Here is a 22,988-nt window from a genome sequence, read left to right on the forward strand (position 1 = left end):
ACTGATTTTTTTTATCTTGACAGCAACAGCGTTTGCTCCCACGATACGTAAAGCCGTGACTCCAGTGCTGTCGGAGGTAATTTCACCATCACAGTAAGGAAAAAAGCATTATTGCCGAAGCATGGGGGCAGGGGTGGAGGAGCAATTTGCTCCTAACATTAGGGGTGGATTGCCCTCATACTTCGGCATATATTTTTTAGGTATAGAAGGTGTTACATTTTTTTATTATTTTTACTGTTTTATTGTATTTGGTTTGCAGGTATGGTATGTCTTACTGTAAGGGTCTTCAAACTATGGCCCTCCAGTTGTTCAAGAACTACAATTCCCATCATGCCTAGCCATGTCTGTGAATGTCAGAGTTTTACAATGCCTCATGGGATGTGTAGTTCCGCAACAGCTGGAGGGCCGTAGTTTGAGGATCCCTGTCTTACTGTTATACTGTAATGTTACTTTATTTTATTGTTAACCATCATTTGCTTAGCAGGTACACCATTCAGCTGCAGCACGGATTTATTTATCTTGACAGCAATAGCTCCCATGATACGTAAATCAGCAACTCTAGCACTGTAGGAGGTGATTTCAACACCACAAAAAAAAAATGGTGCATGTATGCCTATCATTAGAAGTGGGTTTAGGTATCATTCTTTTCAGCCAGCGGTCAGCTTTCATGTAAAAGCAATCCTAGTGGCTATTTAGCCTCTAGACTGCTTTTGCAAGCAGTGGGAGGGAATGTCCCCCCCACCATCTTCCATGGTTTTCTTGGGCTCTCCTGTCCCAACAGGGAACCCGAGAATGCAGCTGGTGGTTCCGCCAGCTGACCATAGAGCTGATCAGAGACTAGAATGGCTCCAATCATCTCTGTGGCCTAAGAAACCGGAAGCTACGAGCATTTCATGGCTTAGGTTTCGCTGGATATAAACAGCGCCAGGGAAATTGGGAAAGCATTTTATCACACCAATCTTGGTGTGGTCAGATGCTTTGAGGGCAGAGGAGAGATCTAGGGTCTAATAGACCCCAATTTTTTTCAAAAAAGTGTACCTGTCACTAACTATTGCTATCATAGAGGATATTTACATTTTATAACAATAAAAATGATTAAAAAAAAATTAAAGGAACAGTTTAAAAATAAAATAAAAAAGCAAAATAAATAATTTAAATAAATAAATAAAAAAGCACCCCGTGCTTACAGGCAAAGCCGAACGCAAGCATCGTTCTGGTGTTATATGTAAACAGCAATTGCACCATGCATGTGAGGTATCACCATGAAGGTCAGATCGAGGGCAGTGATTTTAGCAGTAGACCTCCTCTGTAACTCTAAAGTGGTAACCTGTAAAGGCTTTTTTTAAATATAGTGTGTTTTAGTGCATTAAAATGAAAAAAAAGTGTGTTTTTCCCAAAATAATTGCGTTTGAAAAATCAAACACTGTGTGAAAAAAAAATTGCAACACCCACCATTTTAATCTGTAGGGCCTTTGCGTAAAAAAAATATATATAATGTTTGGGGGTTCAAAGTAATTTTCTAATAAAAATATTTTTTCATGTAAACAAAAAATGTCAGAAAGGGCTTGGTCTTCAAGTGGTTAGAAGAGTGGGTGATGTGTGACATAAGCTTCTAAATGTTGTGCAAAAATTGTCAGGACAGTTCAAACCCTCCCCCCCCAAATGACCCCTTCTTGGAAAGTAGACACCCCAAGCTTTTTGCTGGTAGGAATGTTAAGTCCATGGAATATTTTATATTTTGCCACAAGTTGCGGGAAAATTACAATTTTTTAAATTTTTTTATGCACAAAGTCATCACTAAATGATATATTGCGCAAACATGCCATGGGCATATGTGAAATTACACCCCAAAATACATTCTGCTGCTTCTCCTGAGTACGGGGATACCACATGTTTGAGACTTTTTGGGAGCCTAGCCGTGTACAGAACCCCCAAAAACCAAGCACTGCCTTCAGGTTTTCTATGGGCGTAAAATGGTGATTTCACTACCTATCAGAGTTTCGGAGGCCATGAAATGTCAAGATAGCACAAAACCCCCCAAATGACCCCATTTTGAAAAGAAGATACTTCAAGCTATTTGCTGAGAGGCATGTTGAGTCCATGGAATGTTTTATATTTTGCCACAAGTTTCAGGAAAATTATTTATTTTTTTTACAGAAAGTTGTCACTAAATGATATATTGCTCAAACATGACATGGGTGAATGTGAAATTACACCCCAAAATACATTCTGTTGCTTCTCCTGAGTATGGGGATACGGCTAGGCTCCAGAAAGTCTCACACATGTGGTATCCCCATACTCAGAAGCAGAATGTATTTTGGGGTGTAGTTCCAGATATAACCATGGCATGTGTGAGCAATATATCATTGACAACTTTGTGTAATTTTTTTTTTGTCATTTTTCAATCACTTGTGACAAAAAATAAAATATTCAAAGGGGTCTCAACAAGCATCTCAGCAATTTCCTTGGGGTCTCTACTTTCCAAAATTGGGTCATTTGGGGGGCGGGTTTGTACAGCCCTGCCATTTTAGCACCTCAAGAAATGAGATAGGCAGTCATAAACTAAAAGCTGCGTAAATTCCAGAAAACGTACCATAGTTTGTAGACACTATAACTTTTGCGCAAACCAATAAATATACGCTTATTGACTTTTTTTTTACCAAAGACATGTGGCTGAATACATTTTGGCCTAAATGTATGACTAAAATTGAGTTTATTGGATTGTTCTTATAACAAAAAGTAGAAAATATCATTGGTCTTTTTCCGTTTATATCGCAAAAAATTAAAATAGCAGAGGCAATCGAATGCCATAAAAAAAGCTCTATTTGTAGGAAAAAAAGGATGCAAATTTAGTTTGGGTACAACATTGCATGACCACGCAATTACCAGTTAAAGCAGCGCAGTGCCAAATTGTAAAAAGTGCTCTGGTCATTGAGCAGCCTAATCTTCTGGGGCTGAAGTGGTTAAAAGCATACTGTACAGTCATATAATGTCATTCATCATGTTTCGCCTATTCAGGCTTCTTCAGGAAAATGTATAGTGATACTACTGGCAAAATAAATAGATATAAAGCAAAACAATACAGTATCACACAAATACTGTTATATCCACATAATTTGTTTACTATACATGTGTGACAAAGGCTACGTCCACCCACGAAAAATAGTCTCCCAAAAGAGGATCCCTATGAATGATGAAGAGGCAAGCAGTTATTGTAACAAATGTAAATATAAAATGTGTCTGTCCAGGCATGCCAACGTGTATCCACCAGGTGGGGCCAAAAGCCAAAACAGCCGAACCTCCCGCAGATAAGAGTATAGAACCACAATGTTCTTAATATGGATCTAGATTTCCTCGGGTGGGTCACCCATATGGCCAGGGACCCCTGTATGGAGGCCAGGGGTGTCTAGGCAGCTTTTTGGTGAATGGGGTTTGCACCTCGGCTGGGTGTTTGACAGCTTGGAGTGGGCTGACCTCTAACCTGTGAGGCGGCACTTGCGCCTCTGTGTAGGGGACCGTTGTGGGCCAGTGGCATGTTCCATTCTCTGACCCTTGTGCCCCCTTGCTTCCTGTGTGATGAATGACATTATATGACTGTACAGTATGCTTTTAATCCATTTTTTTAATTGAATACAATTTTGTAACAAATATTTTTTATACAAAATATTTCTGTGTATTTATGTGTTAATGCACCTGCAAAGTTCCATAATTGTCCCATTTTGCCTCTAATGCATAGCATTAGACTACTGGACATAAAAAAAGAAAAATACCACTCTTGTACATAATGATATGTCTTTATTTCATCAACAGAGATGGTGTCTAGACAAAAAAAAAAAAGTTAACACTAGCAGTTCAGGTAAATGAAATTTGCACAATACTGTATTTACACATTTTAATTAATTCATTAGTTCATAGCATTGCATTTTCTTTCAAAAAAGGTAAAAACTTTTAGTAACATATAGTAAGCGTAAACAGCTCATTTTGTTTATTCTTTTTTTTTCATCTTTACAAGAAACCACAAGAAAAAAAAACACGGTTACCTAGAAAAAAAATAATAGACAAGCTTAAGAACTAGTACAATAAAATGCTGCATTGAAATAAGTTACATCGCATAGAACCTGTGTAAAAAGTATGTAGAAAAAACACCTGATGTAACCTGTTACAGTCATTGACCAGTTATGAGAGGTACAGAGGATTTTACAGGTAGATGTGTGTGTGAAAACTCTCCATTCTGTTTGACCTAGGGAAGAGGAAAATGGAGGTAGGGGGCCTCCACTTGCATACACTGAGAAAAAACCCTGTTCGAGTATGGAGTTTGGAGCTTGTAAGGCAAAATAAACGATATATGCACCTGTATCCAGCTTATTACACAACTTTATGAAGGCTCTGACATCAGTAAACTGGTTTGGGGTGGGGCAGGTTTTGCTTTGGTCAGGATGGGTCAAAGTCACTTTTCTAGGCCAACGCAGAGCAGGAGTGAGGAACCTTAAAGGCCCAGCATAAAGAAAGAAATCAATCCAGAACCATTCCTTTCAAGACACTTTGAGCAGCCCTGAATTCTACTGGCATTTTACAATAAATAATTATGGTCTATGATTGCAGCAAAAATACCAGTCAGCAAACAGTATATGTGTTTAATACCTATTTAGCTTTCATATTATTAGACTTAAGCTGGCCATACATTAGTAGATTTTTTCATTTTAACAATGTTCCTTAGACATTCTAATAGTGGGGTCAAATTGACGCTTCCTTCAGTAAAGAAAAAGTAGGGATGGATTTTTTTTTCCAACAGTGTATCTGGTTTTTGCTTGGGAAAGTCCATTTGTTCCAAAACAAACTTTTAAAGTACTTTAAATGATATTCGTGAAGTCATAAAATGTACTGAGGATTTTCATATTAATGATTGTAGGGACATTTATTCATTTGAAGATCTACTAGTGTATAGACAGCTTAAAGGTGCAGTGAATAAGGAGACAACAAAAGTTAAGCTAGATAAAAGCAAAAGTTGAAATGTACTTAAGTGCTTAAAGAGACTGTAGAACAAAAACAAATGAAATGCTGCAGCTATAAAGTTGCTTAGCGTGCACCTTTTAAAAGCTTTAAGGTTTGGCTGAATGCTGTGCTGTTATGACAAAGCTCTGACAACTCTTTCCCCTTCACATTCCTATTGGCCCATCACTATAATGGACAGCCTCACTGGTCAGGGGACAGTAAACCCTCTAAAATGATCCAATATTCACCTGTATCTGCAAGGTTTTTGAAGCTGCCACAAAGGTACGTGTGGGCACCTCTGAGTGCCTGCACTTGATAACTGCAGCATTTGTTTTGTTTTAGAAACATACCGTAGTTTCTTTACATGGGGTTTCTGAGCCAGACTTAAAGTTGTCCAATGCTTCTCAAAACCCTTCAATGTAGTAACAGGAAGGCCACTTACATTTTTTCCAGGACTAAAAGTCTTAAATATCACATGCAATACAACCCTTCAGATATAACAATGCTCCATACTCATCATTATATGTGAATGGTTAAGGCTTTTGTCTGCTAAGAAATGTAAACAATAGAATAAGGTCCTTCAATTGCTAATGGGGCTGTTATGAGAGGGGATATGGATTGTATAAAGCTAGCTGACCATTTTACAGTGTGGCCAGAAAACCATCCTTTGTCTTTTTAAAGATACATTTTAGATTTTAGTTCAGTTGTGGTACCTTCTATTTCCTTTGAGTGCCATATGAGTTTTATGAGAGAATTGTATTAGCTGGGCACTTCTAAATTGAAGGATTTTCCCATCAATAAATCAATCATCTGTGGACAAGGCATGTCATGGGAAGAATGGGACTTCCTGTGTTAAGTCATATTGTGTGTGGCTAATGCCCAGTTGTACAGTAAACTCCATGTCAGTAATTTCATCTTAGGTTACTATGAATGAAAAGAAACCAATTCAGAAGAATGCAGCGGTTTACCATTAGTCTCAGAAAGATTACAACTGATGTGCGTAGCAAGCAACCAAAAAGAAATGGCAAGGTAGTAACTACTCCTAAACTCACCCAGGCTAATAACATAGGAGTTTTTTTCTCCATTCAAGTACTAGAACACTGGGTTCGTGCTCTTAGAGCATAATAGGCTCCTACAGGTTGGAAGCACTAAAATTCAAGGTATTCCCAACAATAGTGGAAACAGAATGAGCTGTGATAGAGGCACTGGGTGTTAATATTGTCCAGATAGGAAACTGGACTCTTGCCTTCTGGCATTTCAAAGAAGGGCTTTTAATTTAAAAGGGATTTTGAAATTGAAATGTATCTCCATACAGTATCTCTGCAATTAGTCTAAATGACCGTGGTTGTCTTTTTGGTTGGATCAAGCACACATTCAGCACAATATAAAGTAGACATATAGGAATATGATGACCACAGCCATTTAAGTATCCTGGGAAAACTGAAAAGGGAGCACTGATGTGCCACCTTATATTGAGGGATTATTCTCATCAGATGCACTTAATAATGAATACAGTAATGCTCATTGCCATGCATTTCTAGAACCATTCGCTGCATTTTGTAAGACCCCATGCAACTGACTTGAATGGCAAAATGCTGGCCAATAAACCAAAATGCACCATGCAGGACACTTTCCTGTGGGTGGGAATGGAAACACTTTAATTTGAAAAGAGCTTTTGGTTTACCTTGCAACTGGTGAGAATGAGCCTGGACTGTGTATAAATATAGAAGCACCTCTCCAGAAATGAGTGGCTGTCAGCTCAACACATAATAAAACAGTTCTTTGCTTACTATTTACTGCTGCATAATTATGGAACCATATAACCAATGATGTGCCAAAGGGTTCTGTAATAAGCTTTTCTGCTCTCATAAAGGCACTCAAAGCGTGGCTCACAATTATGAACAGCTGAAACAAAATACACCTTTTTTTCTGTTTTAAGCTTTATAAGAAGTAAAATAATTTCATTGTCACATATGAATTTTTTTTATATATCCTCTATTTAAAATGCATGTATACTTCCTTTGTACACAGACAGTAGGTCAATATATATGTTAATACAGCAACCATATGGATGCCAAAGTCATTAAATATTACTGGATTTCTTTCCTTTTTCATAAATACATTAAGTTACTTTACTGCACATATATGCTTTAGCAAATGATCTATCTGGGCATTATTTACATTTTTAGCAGATGAATACTGTGCTATATGCCATCAAAGCTGCACAAACTAAGCAAAAAAGAGTTGCATTTTGTGGACACTGAGAAATGACATGGAGTAAAATAGGAGTAGTCAGAATGAAATACGTTATTTGTAAAATGGATAAAAGGATTCTACAGTATTACTCTGGAAATAAAGTCTCATTTTGCTCTGAGCAACTCAGACTAAGGATTACATAGTATGAAGTGGTGTTAGGAGCGCTACAAGCTTACACACAGTGGGTATCAGAAAAAGTCTCCATGCACTTGAACAGCAAAAAGCATAAAGTCCTCATTGTGGAGTTAAAGGGTTCTGTCATGGAAAAGTCTTGATCCTGAAACAATACTTAAAAAGATAAATCTTGGCACAAGCTTAACGAGTTAATCTACATTTTTAAGCATTCTCATCCTAAAGTCTATCCAGCAAAAATCATCCTGTGGCACTGTTCTCAAATGAACATTCACTTCAATAAAAGGGATCTGGTTTTAATACTCAGGAGAATTTGGCTTATGAAATGACTGTCCATATAACTAAGGAAGGAGATGCCACAAATTTTCATTATGGCTTGGTTCACACATGCTACTGCCGTGGCTCACAGCAGGGGGTCCGATGCATCCCTGTTCACAGATTCAGGTATGAAACAGGTACAAACTTTTGCCTGAATTCGCACTTGAATCAGAAACCACAAAAATGTACAGGACCCTTTCCAAAAGTGGACCGCGGCAGCCCCGAAACTGTGTGAACTGGCTCCATTGAGTCCGTATTCAATTCGCATAAGTGTGAACCCAGCCAGAGTGGCCCACAACTATTATCTAGATCTTGAATAAGTTTCTCTAGTGTGAATAAACAATGTTAATAGAAACAAAGTGTTGGTGTTTGAATGGTGAAAGGTTACATTCCTGCTGTTCAAATGCTAGTCTCTAGCTTCCCCTGGGAATAAACAATATCCGAGACTTGGCAGCTCTCCTCTCAGACTAGGGAATCCTTGCACAACATTAAATACATGAAAGAAAGCACACTGTCATTGTGTATTATAATCAATAAAACCTTATTGTGAAATCAAATATTATGCTCACAAAACTGCTTGGTAAACATGTATGTACCATAAAATCATCCAAAGAGGGACTTACTCTATCCACCGGAATACAAAAGTGTCCAAATGTTGAATTTTTTCAGCAACCCAAAGTCATTCTCTCATGTGCCCTATACCTTATGTGTTTCAAGGTTTCCCCCTTTTCTTGAGGGTTACCTGACCTGCACATGCATTACCTTTAAATAGCCCTCCCCTTTAACTTTGTTGATCAAGGGAAGAGCTAATTAAGGGCAATTTGTGTGGTTGTTGATTGGATTCAACAATTGGATGCTTTGATATCCGGGGGATAGAGCAGGTCTTTCCTTGGATTGTTTTATGCTACATACACGTTTGCCAAGCATCTGTGTGAGCATATTATTTAATTTTACATTAAAGTTTTATTACATATATCACACAGTGCCAATGCAGTTCTATTCAGTCCTTAGTAAATAAGTGATTTATTTCACTTACTGTACAAGGAAGAAGACAAAGTCCTGTGTTTTATTTCTCAGTCTCTATGATTTTTATTTCCTTACTGCAACAGTACAAAGAGCACATACAGTAATATACCAAGTCATCTCTTTTTTCCTGACAGTTCTAATGTGAAAACATTAATTTTAATAAATGTGGCTATGAGCCATACACACTATTATACTTTGGACAATTATTTAATCACCTATCTTATAGAAAGTGAAGTTATCGTAAGTAACGAGACAGAAATGTATACAGCAGTAAAACTAAACATGAGGAAAGTCAAACTTTGATTTTAAATCAAAGTTCAATTTATTGGGATCACACGAATAGTTGAAAATCATTTTAACATACAATCGTGGATATGCTACACTACAGCTTGTTTCTTTGTGATGATTGTTCATTTTAAACGTTTTCTTTAAGAAAATAAAAATCCGCTCATTTAAATTAAAATGTCAGTTTACATTCAATTTGGCCTTTTACATTATGGGAGGCATCACTTAAAAGTGACAGGTTTATTTCTATTAAGTGCTTAATTTTTTTTTTTTTTTTAAATGCATGTTGCTTGCCAGATGAATAAATAATGCATTTTGTAAAGTGCTTTGATGTTCAATGTGATTGCCAAAAACATTTAAGAAAAATGAGTTAATGCAGTTTTCTTAGTTGTGGTCCTTAAATGACATAAATAAGTCTATGTTTTTAACATTCCTGTGTATTGATGTACATATATATTGATAAATGATAAATGACAACTCTGATAACCTCCTCCAAAGAAAAATTTAAAAACTACATGTTGGCGGTGGCCCCTAAAGATCAGTTTGGGGCACAAAGTCACCTTTGGCCAAGCTATGGACATCAACTTGTTACATGTACTTTAGAACAATGGCAATACCTCTCAAACATGCTCTCCCTGATTTCATACTATGTAGGGGCTGAACAGTAATTCGATCTGGAATTTCTTAGCCAGTCTCTGATTGCCTGATCTGTTAACCCAGCTCTCTGCCTCTTCCATCACTGACCCTGCTGTCTTTTTATCCAAATCTGTTAATAATCTCCTACGAGCTCCCTAACAAGCTGTGAAATATAAACAGTACCCATCATCAATGAATCACTTAACTGGAGCAGGGTGAAAGCAGAGGCTCGAGATCTAGGGAAAGCGGGCGGTTACTGATATCTATCACCCGACACTGAATCTGCCAGAAGAAATGAAGATGGAAGCCAATACTTGAATAACCTTGTGGAGAGTCCAAAGAGTCTTCAAGGTATTCAATTCAAATCACTTCCATTGGGGTTTAGACACAGGTTTGCTTCAAGGAGGGAATTTATCAAGCATGATGCAGAGAAAGGCAGTGCAGAAAAACAGTTTGTTATTGGTTTAGAAAAGTTTACTCTTTCACAACTTAACTTTTTATTGTTCCCTCCACTAGAGGCAGTAGTAGAACAGCTTAAAACAAGAGCCTGTTTTAAGTGAAAATATAGCAAATATGATCTGGCATATTTATACAGCAGTAAATGTGCAATCACCAAATATTCAATGCCAGTGAACCTTTCTGGTTCATGTATTTCAAATTACAGGGAATGATTACCACTTGCAAATGTTTGGTAGATGTCACATTCACTGCTTTAAAAATATGCTCTGAATCACTTATTATTGAAACATAACTATTGCATACAGGATTTAAAGACAGGGATACATAAAACTGCAATTTGTTTTAAATAATATACAACACATTGGTCCCTGACTCTGCATTTGGCTTGATAAACTCTTCTTTGTGAACTAATGATATAATAATATATGCTTTACTGAAAAAGCCTGCTGTTTAATTTTTTTATGGAGGAACTCTGTGACTCACCTCCAACACTGTAAGGAAAGAGGCAGGAATGAAATTATATATGAAGATGAGCTTTAATTCAGGAAAAAATAGACCTAATCTACAAGTTACCTTATATAAAATAGTTAAAAAAACATTTTCATGTGTTTAAAGCTAACTCCAGCGTTTAGCAGCTTCTTACTATTTCCTGTGGTGCCTCCTTCATATGCAGTTCTTTGATCTGCTTCAGCCAATACTACTGATTATTAGGTAGTCAAGAAGCACTGAAAAATACTGGGTGCCAGAGCCTGGCTACCGTGTGTGGTTATATATTTAGAATAAAGTGGTCAACATGACAAAAACATACTTTACTAAATTCATGAAATCTCATGGTAGTTATGATACAAAAGGGCACAGCAAACACACAATGTGGGTCACTTTTGGAAAAAAAGGTTTTGGTTTTTAGATGACAAGTGATTGGCTCTGCTGCACATCCTGGGACAGATTTATATGTCCTGCCCTCCAGGCCAATATTGCCACCCTCCTCTTCTTACCCAGCTTATCCATTCTGCATCAGTATAACTAGTACTGAAGATCAAAAGAGTGGGGTGGATGGTCAGCCCATTCTCTTTACAATTTTATTCTAGGTGTATGAAGGGTCAGAAACAATCTTGGTGGCTATTAACCACCCCTGGCAGTCATGCAGATTTGGACTCTGTTGGCTATGCTGTGCTTACAACATTTATAAATGTAATATGAAGCATCTGAAAATCTGTCCTGTTAAAATAACTATGTTCTACTTTTATTTTATATATTAATAATGTCTCATTTATGAAAGGCAAAATGTATTTCAGGGTTAATAATCTCCACAAAATTACAACAAATCTCACTAGTAAATCCCATCTCCAGTTTATAGCCAGTGAAGCAGGTTTGCAACATAAAACTGCAGTATTTTTGTTTTAGGTTCATGCAATACAAACTGATAAGTAAATACTTGTTATTTTAGCTCATCAAAGAAGGGCTCCAATATACCCATGTGCGTTAAATAAGCCTTTGACTTGCTAATCATTTATTGATATAGTGATTATATTCTACAGTTCCATTTCTGTAACAGTATTTGTAATTGCACATCTCAGTTTTCAAATATAAACATTTCCAAGATGCAAGTATGGGGCTAGCTGGATCATACCAATTGACTACAATCCAGAAAGCACAGCTTATTTTTTGACTGATGTTGCATTTTTTCAGATTATTTTCTTTTCTTTATTTAATAATATAGAAAATAAATATGTGGGGTTTATGCCAGTTTACCAAGTCTTTGTTCAAGTGAAAATGCCAATGATGTCATTGTAATACATTTCTGTTTTAACCCAAGTTGTTAAAAAGAGAGCTGGTCTGGCTAAAGCATGGGAGCTGATCAGAATCTTAATGTAGAATATATGTGTCAGAGTACTACAAATTATACTATTTTATGAGGTTTAGAAAAGGAAGGATTGCTTTAAGACCTTAACGACCCAATTCTCTAAGTGTCTTAGGGGAATTATATAACAAAGAGAACATGCTTGGCACAAATATGAAACTGTATATCTATGCTTACAATAAAAATAATGCCCACATGCTATTGTTAAAATACTGCATTAGGTAGGAGATCCTGAGGTTACAAGCCTTCTAGACTTTTCAGAACTCAACACTTAGGTGTGAAATGATTCGTTTGTCAATTATTAGTTCCATTGAAGGCATGGACTGCACTGTGACACTTTTTTCACAAGTGTATTGTTTTGTAAGTAGGTACGACCTAAAGTGAAGTTGTTTACTAGACCTGGACCTGGACCTTTTTTCCTCCCTACGTCTCCTATGTAAACTAACACAGAGATCAACACCAACCCTCCTTACACTTCCCGGTGGTAGTTAAGGGCACTTTCTGTCTCCCGTCCCAACCAACTGCAGTAGGTTTTCATCCATGTTCAGTAAGAATTACTGATTTGCTGTGCAGACTAAAACAGCTAATCAGTATCCCTGCCGCATATGAGCAGTGAATTTCTAGCGCCACAGCTGTCAAAACCCAGAACTAACATATCTACACTGGAGGTCAAAGATTAGATTATGCAGTTTGGCAAAGGTGTATGGATCACAAGACATAACATTTTAAATCTTTTGTGGGGCAGTTTACATATATTTAAAAAAAAAATCTGTATTTATCTAGCTACTTGGAGTTCAGCTTTAAATCACTAAAATAATCATATATGTACCAATGGCAGATATAAGTGCTTTAATCAAATATATTTAAGTACTATTTTTATCCCACCTGTACTATTTGTAAAAATGGGAAATTCATATCATCACTTTGTTGAAATCCACTTTTAAGAAATCAAAAGGACTAATTTTAACAGCATTTTAGCTTTGTAATATTAGAAGATCTACTACTTCTGCTCCCAGAAATACATTGGTGGCTTACATTTTTACTGACACTACTCTGCCTTCCTGTTGCCAAGCAACATGCACAGATGGCACTTCAACCTTTGATTCATCTACTATAGCTTATATTTTTAATTACTATATGCTTCAAAAATGTTCACAACTCTCAATACATTGACAAATTAATTTGTTTTTAAACTGGGGCTACTAAAGCATTATAGTTTTTTTTATATAGCTTTAACATTACTAAATTAGTTCAGTTTCACAGAATACAGTCTTTAGAAAAAATGAAGGTTTTTTTTCAGAAATGTCTCTTCAGAGCAATAATGTAGCATTAAATAAATTATTTTTGTAGGAAGTTATTGTTTACATTTAATTTGACTTACCAATTTTTACTGTTTAACATAAGAATTATATATATTCATTTAAATAACTCAAATGTAAAAATTAAACCTAGATGAAAATTAAGAGAAGAAAAGATCAGAAGGTATTTCTCAATTTCCAGGGGGCAGGGATCTGACATCACACACTGCTCAGCACAGAGCTAAGTGTAATCTGAAACCTGAGTGGAGGGAAAAGACACACCCCCTCTACAGAGTCTCATGAGGAAACATGCACATCTGAGACTATCAATCACATTGTACTAGGTTCAAAGGGAGGGGGGGGGGATCACCATGGATTGCCTATAGCGGCAGTGAAAACGGTCAACAGCGACCCATGCAGATAGCAGAGGAAGGAGAGAGTAGCCAGGATCCTCACTAGGTGCTATGGTTTGAGGCAAGTACACTTTACGTGAGGTTATACTTTGTTCATTTTTTTTTCTTTGAAAGGTTTACAACCTCTAACTTTTTCTAGACTAGAGAGAGGTGCTTACTTCTAAACCCAAACTAGATGAATGAAAAACAATAAAGAAAAACTAAACTGAACTGGGAAATTAAGTCTTTTAGACACAAAATAGATCCATAAACAAAGGCAGAAATGTAAGTTTACCAATTTTAGATTAAAAATACTTTTTTTAGAACTAAGTGGAACAAGCAACAGTAGCATTGTAAATGGTTACAAATAAATATTAAGCATATTAAAGGATTTAGATGACTAAGAGTTAGTGGGATATTGCTTTCACTGTTGTCTGTGAATAGAGCACAGCTAAAGTAAAATGAAATCAAATAATTACTTTATGTCAATGGAAGATCAGAGGCAGCTTTAAAAATTACTCATGTCACCACTGAACAAAAATCATTTTTTGTAGCTTTTTGATGAAAAATATGTAAGTGCACAGGTTACAACATTCAGGGCAGCAGGGCCACTTTAAATATTAAATGTGGTGTAAAGAACAATAAAAAAACATGGGAGTATAAAATGACTACAAAATAAATTAAAAACCCAAACACTACTAAGTATCATAAATTATGCTTAGGGTATCTGCTCTCCCCAGTCATGCCACTTAAACATTAATCAAGTGTTAGTTGTTGTGCAGACATTCTGGTAAATCATTACTCCTTTTTTCATTCACTGAAAATAATTGAATACGTAAAATATACAAAAACAGTATGTATATTGGAAAGCCTTAATAAATTATGTACATAAACAAAAATAAATAAAAAAAGATATACTGAATGGCATCAAACATGATGCCAATGTCAGAAGCTTGCAGAATGACCAGTAAACTGCTAGTGGTTTCTAGCAGACATTTTTGTATTGTAACTTTTAATTATTCCCTTTTTCCAAAAGGAACAGATTATTTATAGAAGTCGTTCTTATTAACTCAAAAAGTACCTCATAATACAAAAGACTAGGGGGTAATTTAAACACTATTATATTACAACACAGATACAAGGATAAAAATAAAAAAGTGTACACCACAATACTGCACATTGGGTGATAATTACACATTATATACTAAAATATTAAAAAAGGTCTCATTTTTATCTTTTTTCTTTATATATTTATGAATATTTATACATGTATATATTTCAGAAGGGATTTTAAATTTTTGTCCTACAAAAAGAAAAATCTTCTTCTTAGTATTTTTGTTGCAGATATAACATATACTATTTAATGTCCTTAAAATTTCATCATACAAAGTGGCCAGTAAGCATTAAGTAATTCAACATGGATTCCAAATTTTGATAAACTTAAAAAAAAAAAAAAAAAAAAAAAAAAAGAAAAAGATTCAGTGAATTTGAACCAACACCATCCAGGACAAATACTCACTATATAAATCTTTTTTTTCTCCACTGGTGTTCAGTAAAACCATTCCTTGGAGGCTCACAAAATGGCTAATCTATCTCAAACACTGGATCTATTACAGAAATTATAGTGGGGAGCCATATTATAGGGACAACGCAAACTCAAAATTTAAAGAATCACACACTTGTATGAGGTACAAGGTTTTAAAAAAGTGCTCTTTGCTGTCTTGTAGGTCACAACCTGTTTGTCCACAGCCACTTCTGTTGGGGATACACTTTAAAAAAAACTGTGCTTTGCCCATGTAGGTCAAAGCAAATGGTCTTTTTAAATGCCCCCTCCACAGCAGAACATAGCTTCACTTTGTTCCCATGCTACATAAGGAGTGGAGAACATATCTGATATTATCTTCCCCTCACGTGACAGCGCTTATGCTTGGTGATTGGCCCAGTGCTGAGATATAGGGGTGGAGAAAGAATCCTCTGACTAGAGCAACTCAGAACTTATACAGGGCAACCTTTTATCACTCCTGAACAGATTGGTGGGGGGGGGAACAAAAAAAAAAAAAAAAGTTGAGTATGTGCTGCTGGAGAGTAAAAACAAAAATGCTAGCATGGGTTTGCTTTAAGAAATTTGGCTGCATTTATATTTTTTACTGATGTTTAATTAAGAGGAACTGTCACATAAATTACTGTATTTTTGGGCATCCATTTAACAATACTATCGAGAATTAAACTGTAGTTAAATCAACTTGCAAACACTTCATAATGCATGCCACATAAATAAAAATGTCTTGATGGCAAAAGTAAATACAGTATTTATTTTAAACATAAGTATCCTATTCTGTCTAAGCCAATACCATCTAAATGTATTCTTTTGGTAATGAGAATACTGTATAAGAGAACAACTTGTTGGTAACCCAATATAAATATAATGTAACATTGCTTATACACAGTATTTTTCCCAGGTAGGTGATCTAATATCCTATATAAGGAATGTTTGCTTTGGAGCAACTCAGTGAAAAATTTGACTTTTTTCCCTAAAGTGTTACCTTCATACTTCTGCAACAACATTTTCAAACAATATTCCTGTTGGTGGCTAGAACAACATTCTGAGGATGTGATGTACGTAAAGGTAAAAGTACTCAGAGTTATGTTCATACAGTTTAGACTGAATCAGAAGAGCACTTATCCTAGTTACTAATTTCCAAAAAGTTGAAAATAATTATTTACCAAAACTCAAACTTAGTAAGTGGTAGTGGGATTTAGTAAGGAATCATTCCCAAGCCTAGCAAATACTAAGTGTCAACATGTAAAGCTGTTGCTAATGAATGAAATAGAAGCGAGTGGTCTTGTTATTGCTTAGTGTAACAGATGAGTTGCAGTAGGTGCAAATATTGGGAAACCTATCTTGTATCTATATAATGGGACTTCCAAAGTGTCATCACAGTCTTTACAAAAACTGTTCTAGGTATATGTTTCTATATTAGTAAACATAATTTCAGGTCTGTTGCACTTAACATTATATGAGCAGAGTGGTAAGATGCAACAGTACATCTACATTCCCTGCACTTGATACAGTTAACTAAGGAAACCTTTTAAGGTTATTGACCATTTAATGTGAAAATTGGTCTCCCTTTATGGTTTGTTTGAGCTGTACTGCATTGCCCCACGGCCAACATCTAGGTTTAAATGGTGTATTTGAAGTACAGGCAATCCCCAGGTTACAAACAAGATAGGGTCTGTAGGTTTGTTCTTAAGTTGAATTTGTTTGTAAGTTGAAACAGGTACATTTTTTAAGTGTAGCTCCAGCCAAAAAAAATGTTTTAAGTTTTTTTGAATAGCCTATGGAAGGGTTAACACACCTGTTATGTTTGTTTTGCTATCTGTGCCCCTGTTCAGAAGATTTCACCTAATTTTCTGTCCCTATGACAATTGGATTTTGACAATTTTGGGTTGTTGTGGATACAAGGATTGGTGATAAAGCTTCGATGGAGACATCTTTTTCCCATGATAACTCTTACAGGAGTGATTTCCTCTCACTTCCTGTTGTCACCCTCTGTTTGTAAGTAGGAGTCATTTGTAAGTCAGATGTTTGTAACCTGAGAACCACCTGTACAAGCACATTTGTGATGTTGTAAGGCTTACAATAAAGTAATTTTTAGGCGATTCACTGAACTAATACTGGGGAATTACATAGGCTGCCAGTGCTGACCACCTTTTAGTATACTAGTCGCCTGGCTATTTTGCTGATCCAATGGCTTCAATACTGAATACAGGCAACCTGCATTTTCGGACAGGTTTTCATTAAGAGTAATGCCCCGTACACACGGTCGGACTTTGTTCGGACATTCCGACAACAAAATCCTAGGATTTTTTCCGACGGATGTTGGCTCAAACTTGTCTTGCATACACACGGTCACACAAAGTTGTCGGAAAATACGATCGTTTTAAACGCGGTGACGTAAAACATGTACGTCGGGACTATAAACGGGGCAGTGGCCAATAGCTTTCATCTCTTTATTTATTCTGAGCATGCGTGGCACTTTGTCCGTCGGATTTGTGTACACACGATCGGAATTTCCGACAACGGATTTTGTTGTCGGAAAATTTTATCTCCTGCTCTCCAACTTTGTGTGTCGGAAAATCCGATGGAAAATGTCCGATGGAGCCCACACACGGTCGGAATTTCCGACAACACGCTCCGATCGGACATTTTCCATCGGAAAATCCGACCGTGTGTACGGGGCATAAGGCTTGGTTCACACCTTTGCGTTTTTATCTGTTTTGAAATGCACAGAAACATGTGTCATAAAAATACATTGAATCCAATTAGGTTGTTCACATCTGAGTGCTGTGTTGCGATGCTTTGGTAAAAATGAGGCATGTCTAATTTTCTGTATAATTTTCATGCACTGTGATTTCCAAAAGAATAATGAAAAAGCACAAAGACACACTACAACAAAAATTGACATGGACAGATGTATACCTGACCTAAAAGCCCTGCCCAAGACACCACAAAGTATAAGCTATTACCTATTTGCAAGTAACCCCTTCCTTTGTATGCTTCAGCTTCTAGCTTAACTTTATTACTGAAGCCTGATGTCTAAGACAGGCTAAGCCCCACCAAATGCCAATCACCTATCTCAGTGCCCTCTCATTTAACAGGGGAATGAGTTTGTGGGGTTTTGCCCATCCCTCAGTAACCGAGTCAAACTTGTTTCATTGCGAGTTTTCTGGTTAAAAAGATAAGAGCAGGCAACTTTTAGTATCTACTCTTAGACAGGGCATGACATTTAAAAAGGTTGAAATGTTAACTTTAAGATAATTAAACAAAATCAATTGAACTTTATAAGTAAATACTGGGTTTTGTACATGGCACACAACATAAGGCATACCCCACTTTTAAGTACACAATGGGGTTTATTTACTAAAGCTGGAAAGTGCAAAATCAGGCTCACTTCTGCATAGAAACCAATGAGCTTCTAATTCCAGCTTGTACAATTAAGCTTTGGTAATAAAACCTGGAAGCTCATTGGTTTCTATGCAGAAGTGAGCCTGATTTTGCACTTTCCAACTTTAGTAAATAAACCCCATAGTGTACTTAAAAGTGGGGTAATGCATGCAATGTATATCAATATCAGCAAACTGTCTTGTGAATCCCTGTGTCTGTGTTTGAAAAGAAAAAAAAAAGAGGGAGAACAATTTACTTTTCTTTTAAAATTTGGAAATTTCTAAAGTTTGCAGATGAGAAACCCTACACCTATATTCTTATGCATACTAACATTGCTGAAGGCCCCTTAGCAGCAAGGTAGGTTGAGCCCTCTTAAATTTTCATCTCATCTAGTTAGTTCACCAAGTGTCCACATTGAACCTGCAAGTTCCTTATAATAAAAATAGCATTGGGGGCCGGTTCACACCTGAATTGCACAGGAACGCTTTCTGCGTTCCTATGCGATTCCTGTGTGACTCAGTGAGGTGTGATTTTCAGCCCATTCATTTCAATGGGCTGAAACCGCATTGGATCGCACCAAAAGTAGTGCATGCACTACTACTTATTTTTTCGGGGGAGGGGGGGATTATGTCAGGATTTTGACATGTCTATTATCTAATACTGTTGTTATCTATTATTTTACCATTACACATAATTTGTATCCCAATTTTAGGTGAACAATTAGAAAATCAGATAATATTTCAAATGTATAATAGACATTGCTATAATGTAGTAAACAAATGTTCATTATAACCCACGGTATAAACATCTGTTACTTTTTTTTTTAACCGTTATATGAATCAATAACACTTTACAGATTCTGCAGGCGACTAATGTGGCATTGAATCAAAAACAAAAATATATAATATATTGCAGCTTACCAATCTTTAAATGTGGTGGTTGCATTAGCTTTCTATGGTGAGGCTTTCCCTTTATTTTTACCCAGTGATCTGGCCAGTCCTAGGGTGTCTCCACTGTGGATGACGGAGCAATGGAGATACCTATGGACAGCGGTCTTACCAATTTGATAAGAATGTAGTGCTGGATGCACAACCAGATTTAGATGTACTCGACATAAATTAAATTAAAGCTGAACTCCAGCTAACACTTTTTAAGCAATTACAGCAACTTTTTTTTTTTTTTGGAATAAAGGTTTTACAATAAATGAATACAAACTGACCATTATATACACAGCAGAACTAAACCCTACTATTCTTTATAGCCAAGCAAGCTGCCTCTGTTTGATCTGCAGTTGCCATGATGCTGCACATGTGATCAGTTTTGACACCAGCTATTTGAAGGCTTGACAGTTCGTTTGAGAGCACAAGTACTTGTGATATTTATCATTCATGACATGCCTTGAATGTAATGGTTTTGGGAAACAGTTAAATCGATGGGTTTAATTCCACTTTAAATGGTTTGTCTCAACCCTCAAAGTGCCACCAAACAGCTAGGACTGTTAAAGCAAGTTAAAAAATAACAGACTTAGAGGTCAAATTAGCAGGTGAAAATAAAAGAGCTAAGCCTAAAACAAAAAAAAAAAAAAATGCAGCCACCGTATTTAATATTTGGTAACAAACCTGTCGAAATAACAAAACTCTTAATTTAAGACATGAATCATGTTAATTAATGACTGATTAGCTTTCATAGCACAAGGAGTTCTTGACCAGTTTACAGAATAGTGCTAAACGTTGCCATGTTTTAACAGAAAGAGTCAACTTTCAAATAAAGTAGCCTACATGAATCCTTTTACTACCCATGCTGCCTTACACACAGTTGTCTGGAATGGGATGCTGGATGGGAACAAAAATTGCAGCATTGACTGTACATAGGCAGGAATCCCAAGAATGAATCCAGTGGTTTTTTAGGACCTATGTTTTACATGCCACTGTTTTATGTTCACAGGACAGCAGTTTCATAACCAGTATAAGCAAGAGTTATAAGTTACCAAGCTTAATCAACTGAGCGAGTGCTCAAAGACTGCAGTAAAAAAGCATCAACATGGGGCCTTCGATGTGTACTGCAAAATTATCAATACATTAAATTATACATTTGAGCTGCCTAGCACTGCATTTGCATAGCAACATTTTTTCAAACAGTCAATTCTAACTTTTCCAAGTTTTCGTCTCTTTATCAAATAACAGCAATTGAGCATAGGCTCCCATATAATATATATTGGGACTACAGCAATCATTTTAATTAGGAGAAAAACCCAGGAAAGACAGGGCAAGCAGTTCTTCAGATGCAAGGAGTTTCTTACTAAACCTAACAAATCAATGGTTAAAAACATACGATGTGTTAAAAAATGAGTTCTAGACTTCCTGCACATTTTACATGAGGTAACTGATTTTCATTGGTTTTAATGGACTGCAGCATACTCCCTTTGTCAGCAATCACACTCTTGTCTTCTACCACGGGCTTCTTCCTAGGAACACACCGACGGTGATCAAGAGATGCCATAAAGCACAGTTCATTTTAGAACAATTATTAAGTAGCCAAAATTAGGGATAAATCAGGCTTCAATTTTACACTATATGGTAAATTCAGTATTTGGCAAGAAAATGTTCCTACATCCTAATATCCTGAGTATTTCTTTCATTTTTTTGTTTTCTTTGTTATACAAACAAGTAATGCATATGTAGTCATGTTAAATTTACACACAACAGCAAAACTCAGTGCATGTGTCAAGAAGAACAGAGTCTCGATAAGAAAACAAATTGCCTACCTAAAAGAGACTGGCGCCATGCTATGTTAAAGACATATGCAAATAAGAAAACTATAGAGAAATTTAGATACTTGCCTTTAAATAGTCAGAAAATAGACAACAGAATAGGAAAAAAAAATAAACAAAAAAAAAAGCAGTCTGTGGCTTTGAGGACATAGAAAAGGAATGTGTACAATAGAGAGAAGATCATTTCCAGTTTTAGGGTGTGAAAATTGAGGGATGTGTGGACTTTTTGCATATGGATATAGAACCTATGTACAGTTTACCTATAAAACCTTGATTAGCAGTTTTTAATGAAAACAAATGAACATTCTGTGGAAATTCCTGAGATAGGTTTTTGTGACATGGGTCACTGAGAAGAAAAGCTGCTGTTGGGTCCTCACGGGTGTTTAGTCTATCCCTGTTAAGATCTGAAGTTAGAATACATTAACAAGTAAAGGAGAACACAAAGAGGACAGTGTAGCCACTGTAGATTTCCTTGCCTGAGCAAGGTATAGCACCATCGTGAAGGGATCTCCTGCTTCAGAGAGGAGGGAAATACTTATAAAACAGTATTGCTGCTAAGACTGCTGTAGTGTGCACCAACAATGTTTTATGGAGGCAGTGGCAGCCAATGGCTGACTGGTGACTTCTGCTTGGCCATAGAGCAATATCGTGTATCACCACTAGGAGAAATCTTTTCTTGGCTGTTCATCTGTCGTACATTTCTCGGTCATTTCTTGACAGAAGTCCACTGTTACCGCTTGGCTGTTTTGTTCCAAACATGTCCCCCTCTCTGAGTAAGTACCATGGTCTGATCCCTCCAGTCCTCTTCTTGCTATACAATTCTCAGGTATACTGTTAGAGTGGCTGCCAAGTTGTATTGGGCCTTGATTGTTGCAGCACTGCATGTTATCTCCTGCTTCCTGAGCGGTGACAAGGCTTGGCTCTCCTCTTGCTGGTAAAGGGTTGAATGCAGCAGCTGTAGGTAAATCCATAGGTCGTAAGACAGGACAGTACCTGTGGAGGGCTTGGATCTCCTCAGGACTCTGGATATCTCTACATACTTCCTGGGAAAGGCATGAGAAGTTGTCCAGTAACTCTCCCATGCAAGCCTTCAGCTGGTTTCTTTCTGTTAAAAGCTTTTCTTTTTCACATACCTAAAAGGACAAGGTATGATATCATTATCATCAAACGGAAGACAGCCATACAAATCTTAAAAAGCTCTTTTAATACAATGGTGTAAGTTGATGCAGGTCTAGTGATACATTGGGGTTGATTTACTAAAACTGGAGAGTGCAAAATCTGGTGCAGCTCTGCATAGAAACCAACCAGCTTCCAGTTTTGTTTTTGTCAAAGCTTAACTGAACAAGCAGAAGTTAGAAGCTGATTGGCTACCATGCACAGCTGCACCAGATATTGCGCTCTACTATTTTAGTAAATCAACTCCACCATCTCATTCAATAAATGGTTAATCATTTTTAAACAAAGACTATAATGGTTCTGGGGTCCATTTTGTTTTAAACTCCCACTATAGTATTTTGGTAACTGCATATGCTCGATACTTGTTATGATAGTATAGTAGTGGTGCTTAGATCGACCAGCTTTTTTTATTCATATGGTTTAAATCTTTTATTTCCAAAAG

At 36.6% G+C, this 22,988-nt stretch overlaps 1 protein-coding gene across 2 annotated transcripts in view; it reads right to left on the bottom strand.

Annotated features, from left to right (window-relative positions):
* Positions 1-19,413: 19,413 nt before the first annotated feature.
* The window catches only part of BACH2 (BTB domain and CNC homolog 2), a 439,802-nt gene continuing 436,227 nt past the window's right edge, over positions 19,414-22,988 (bottom strand). For both annotated transcript variants that reach the window (XM_073626941.1, XM_073626940.1), the window contains one exon: positions 19,414-22,503. In XM_073626941.1, the coding sequence (XP_073483042.1) occupies positions 22,030-22,503 (474 nt within the window). In that variant the 3' untranslated portion in view covers positions 19,414-22,029. The remainder of the gene's footprint in view (positions 22,504-22,988) is intronic.

Source organism: Aquarana catesbeiana, linkage group LG04 (assembly GCF_042186555.1).
Source record: "Aquarana catesbeiana isolate 2022-GZ linkage group LG04, ASM4218655v1, whole genome shotgun sequence".
NCBI lineage: Eukaryota > Metazoa > Chordata > Amphibia > Anura > Ranidae > Aquarana > Aquarana catesbeiana.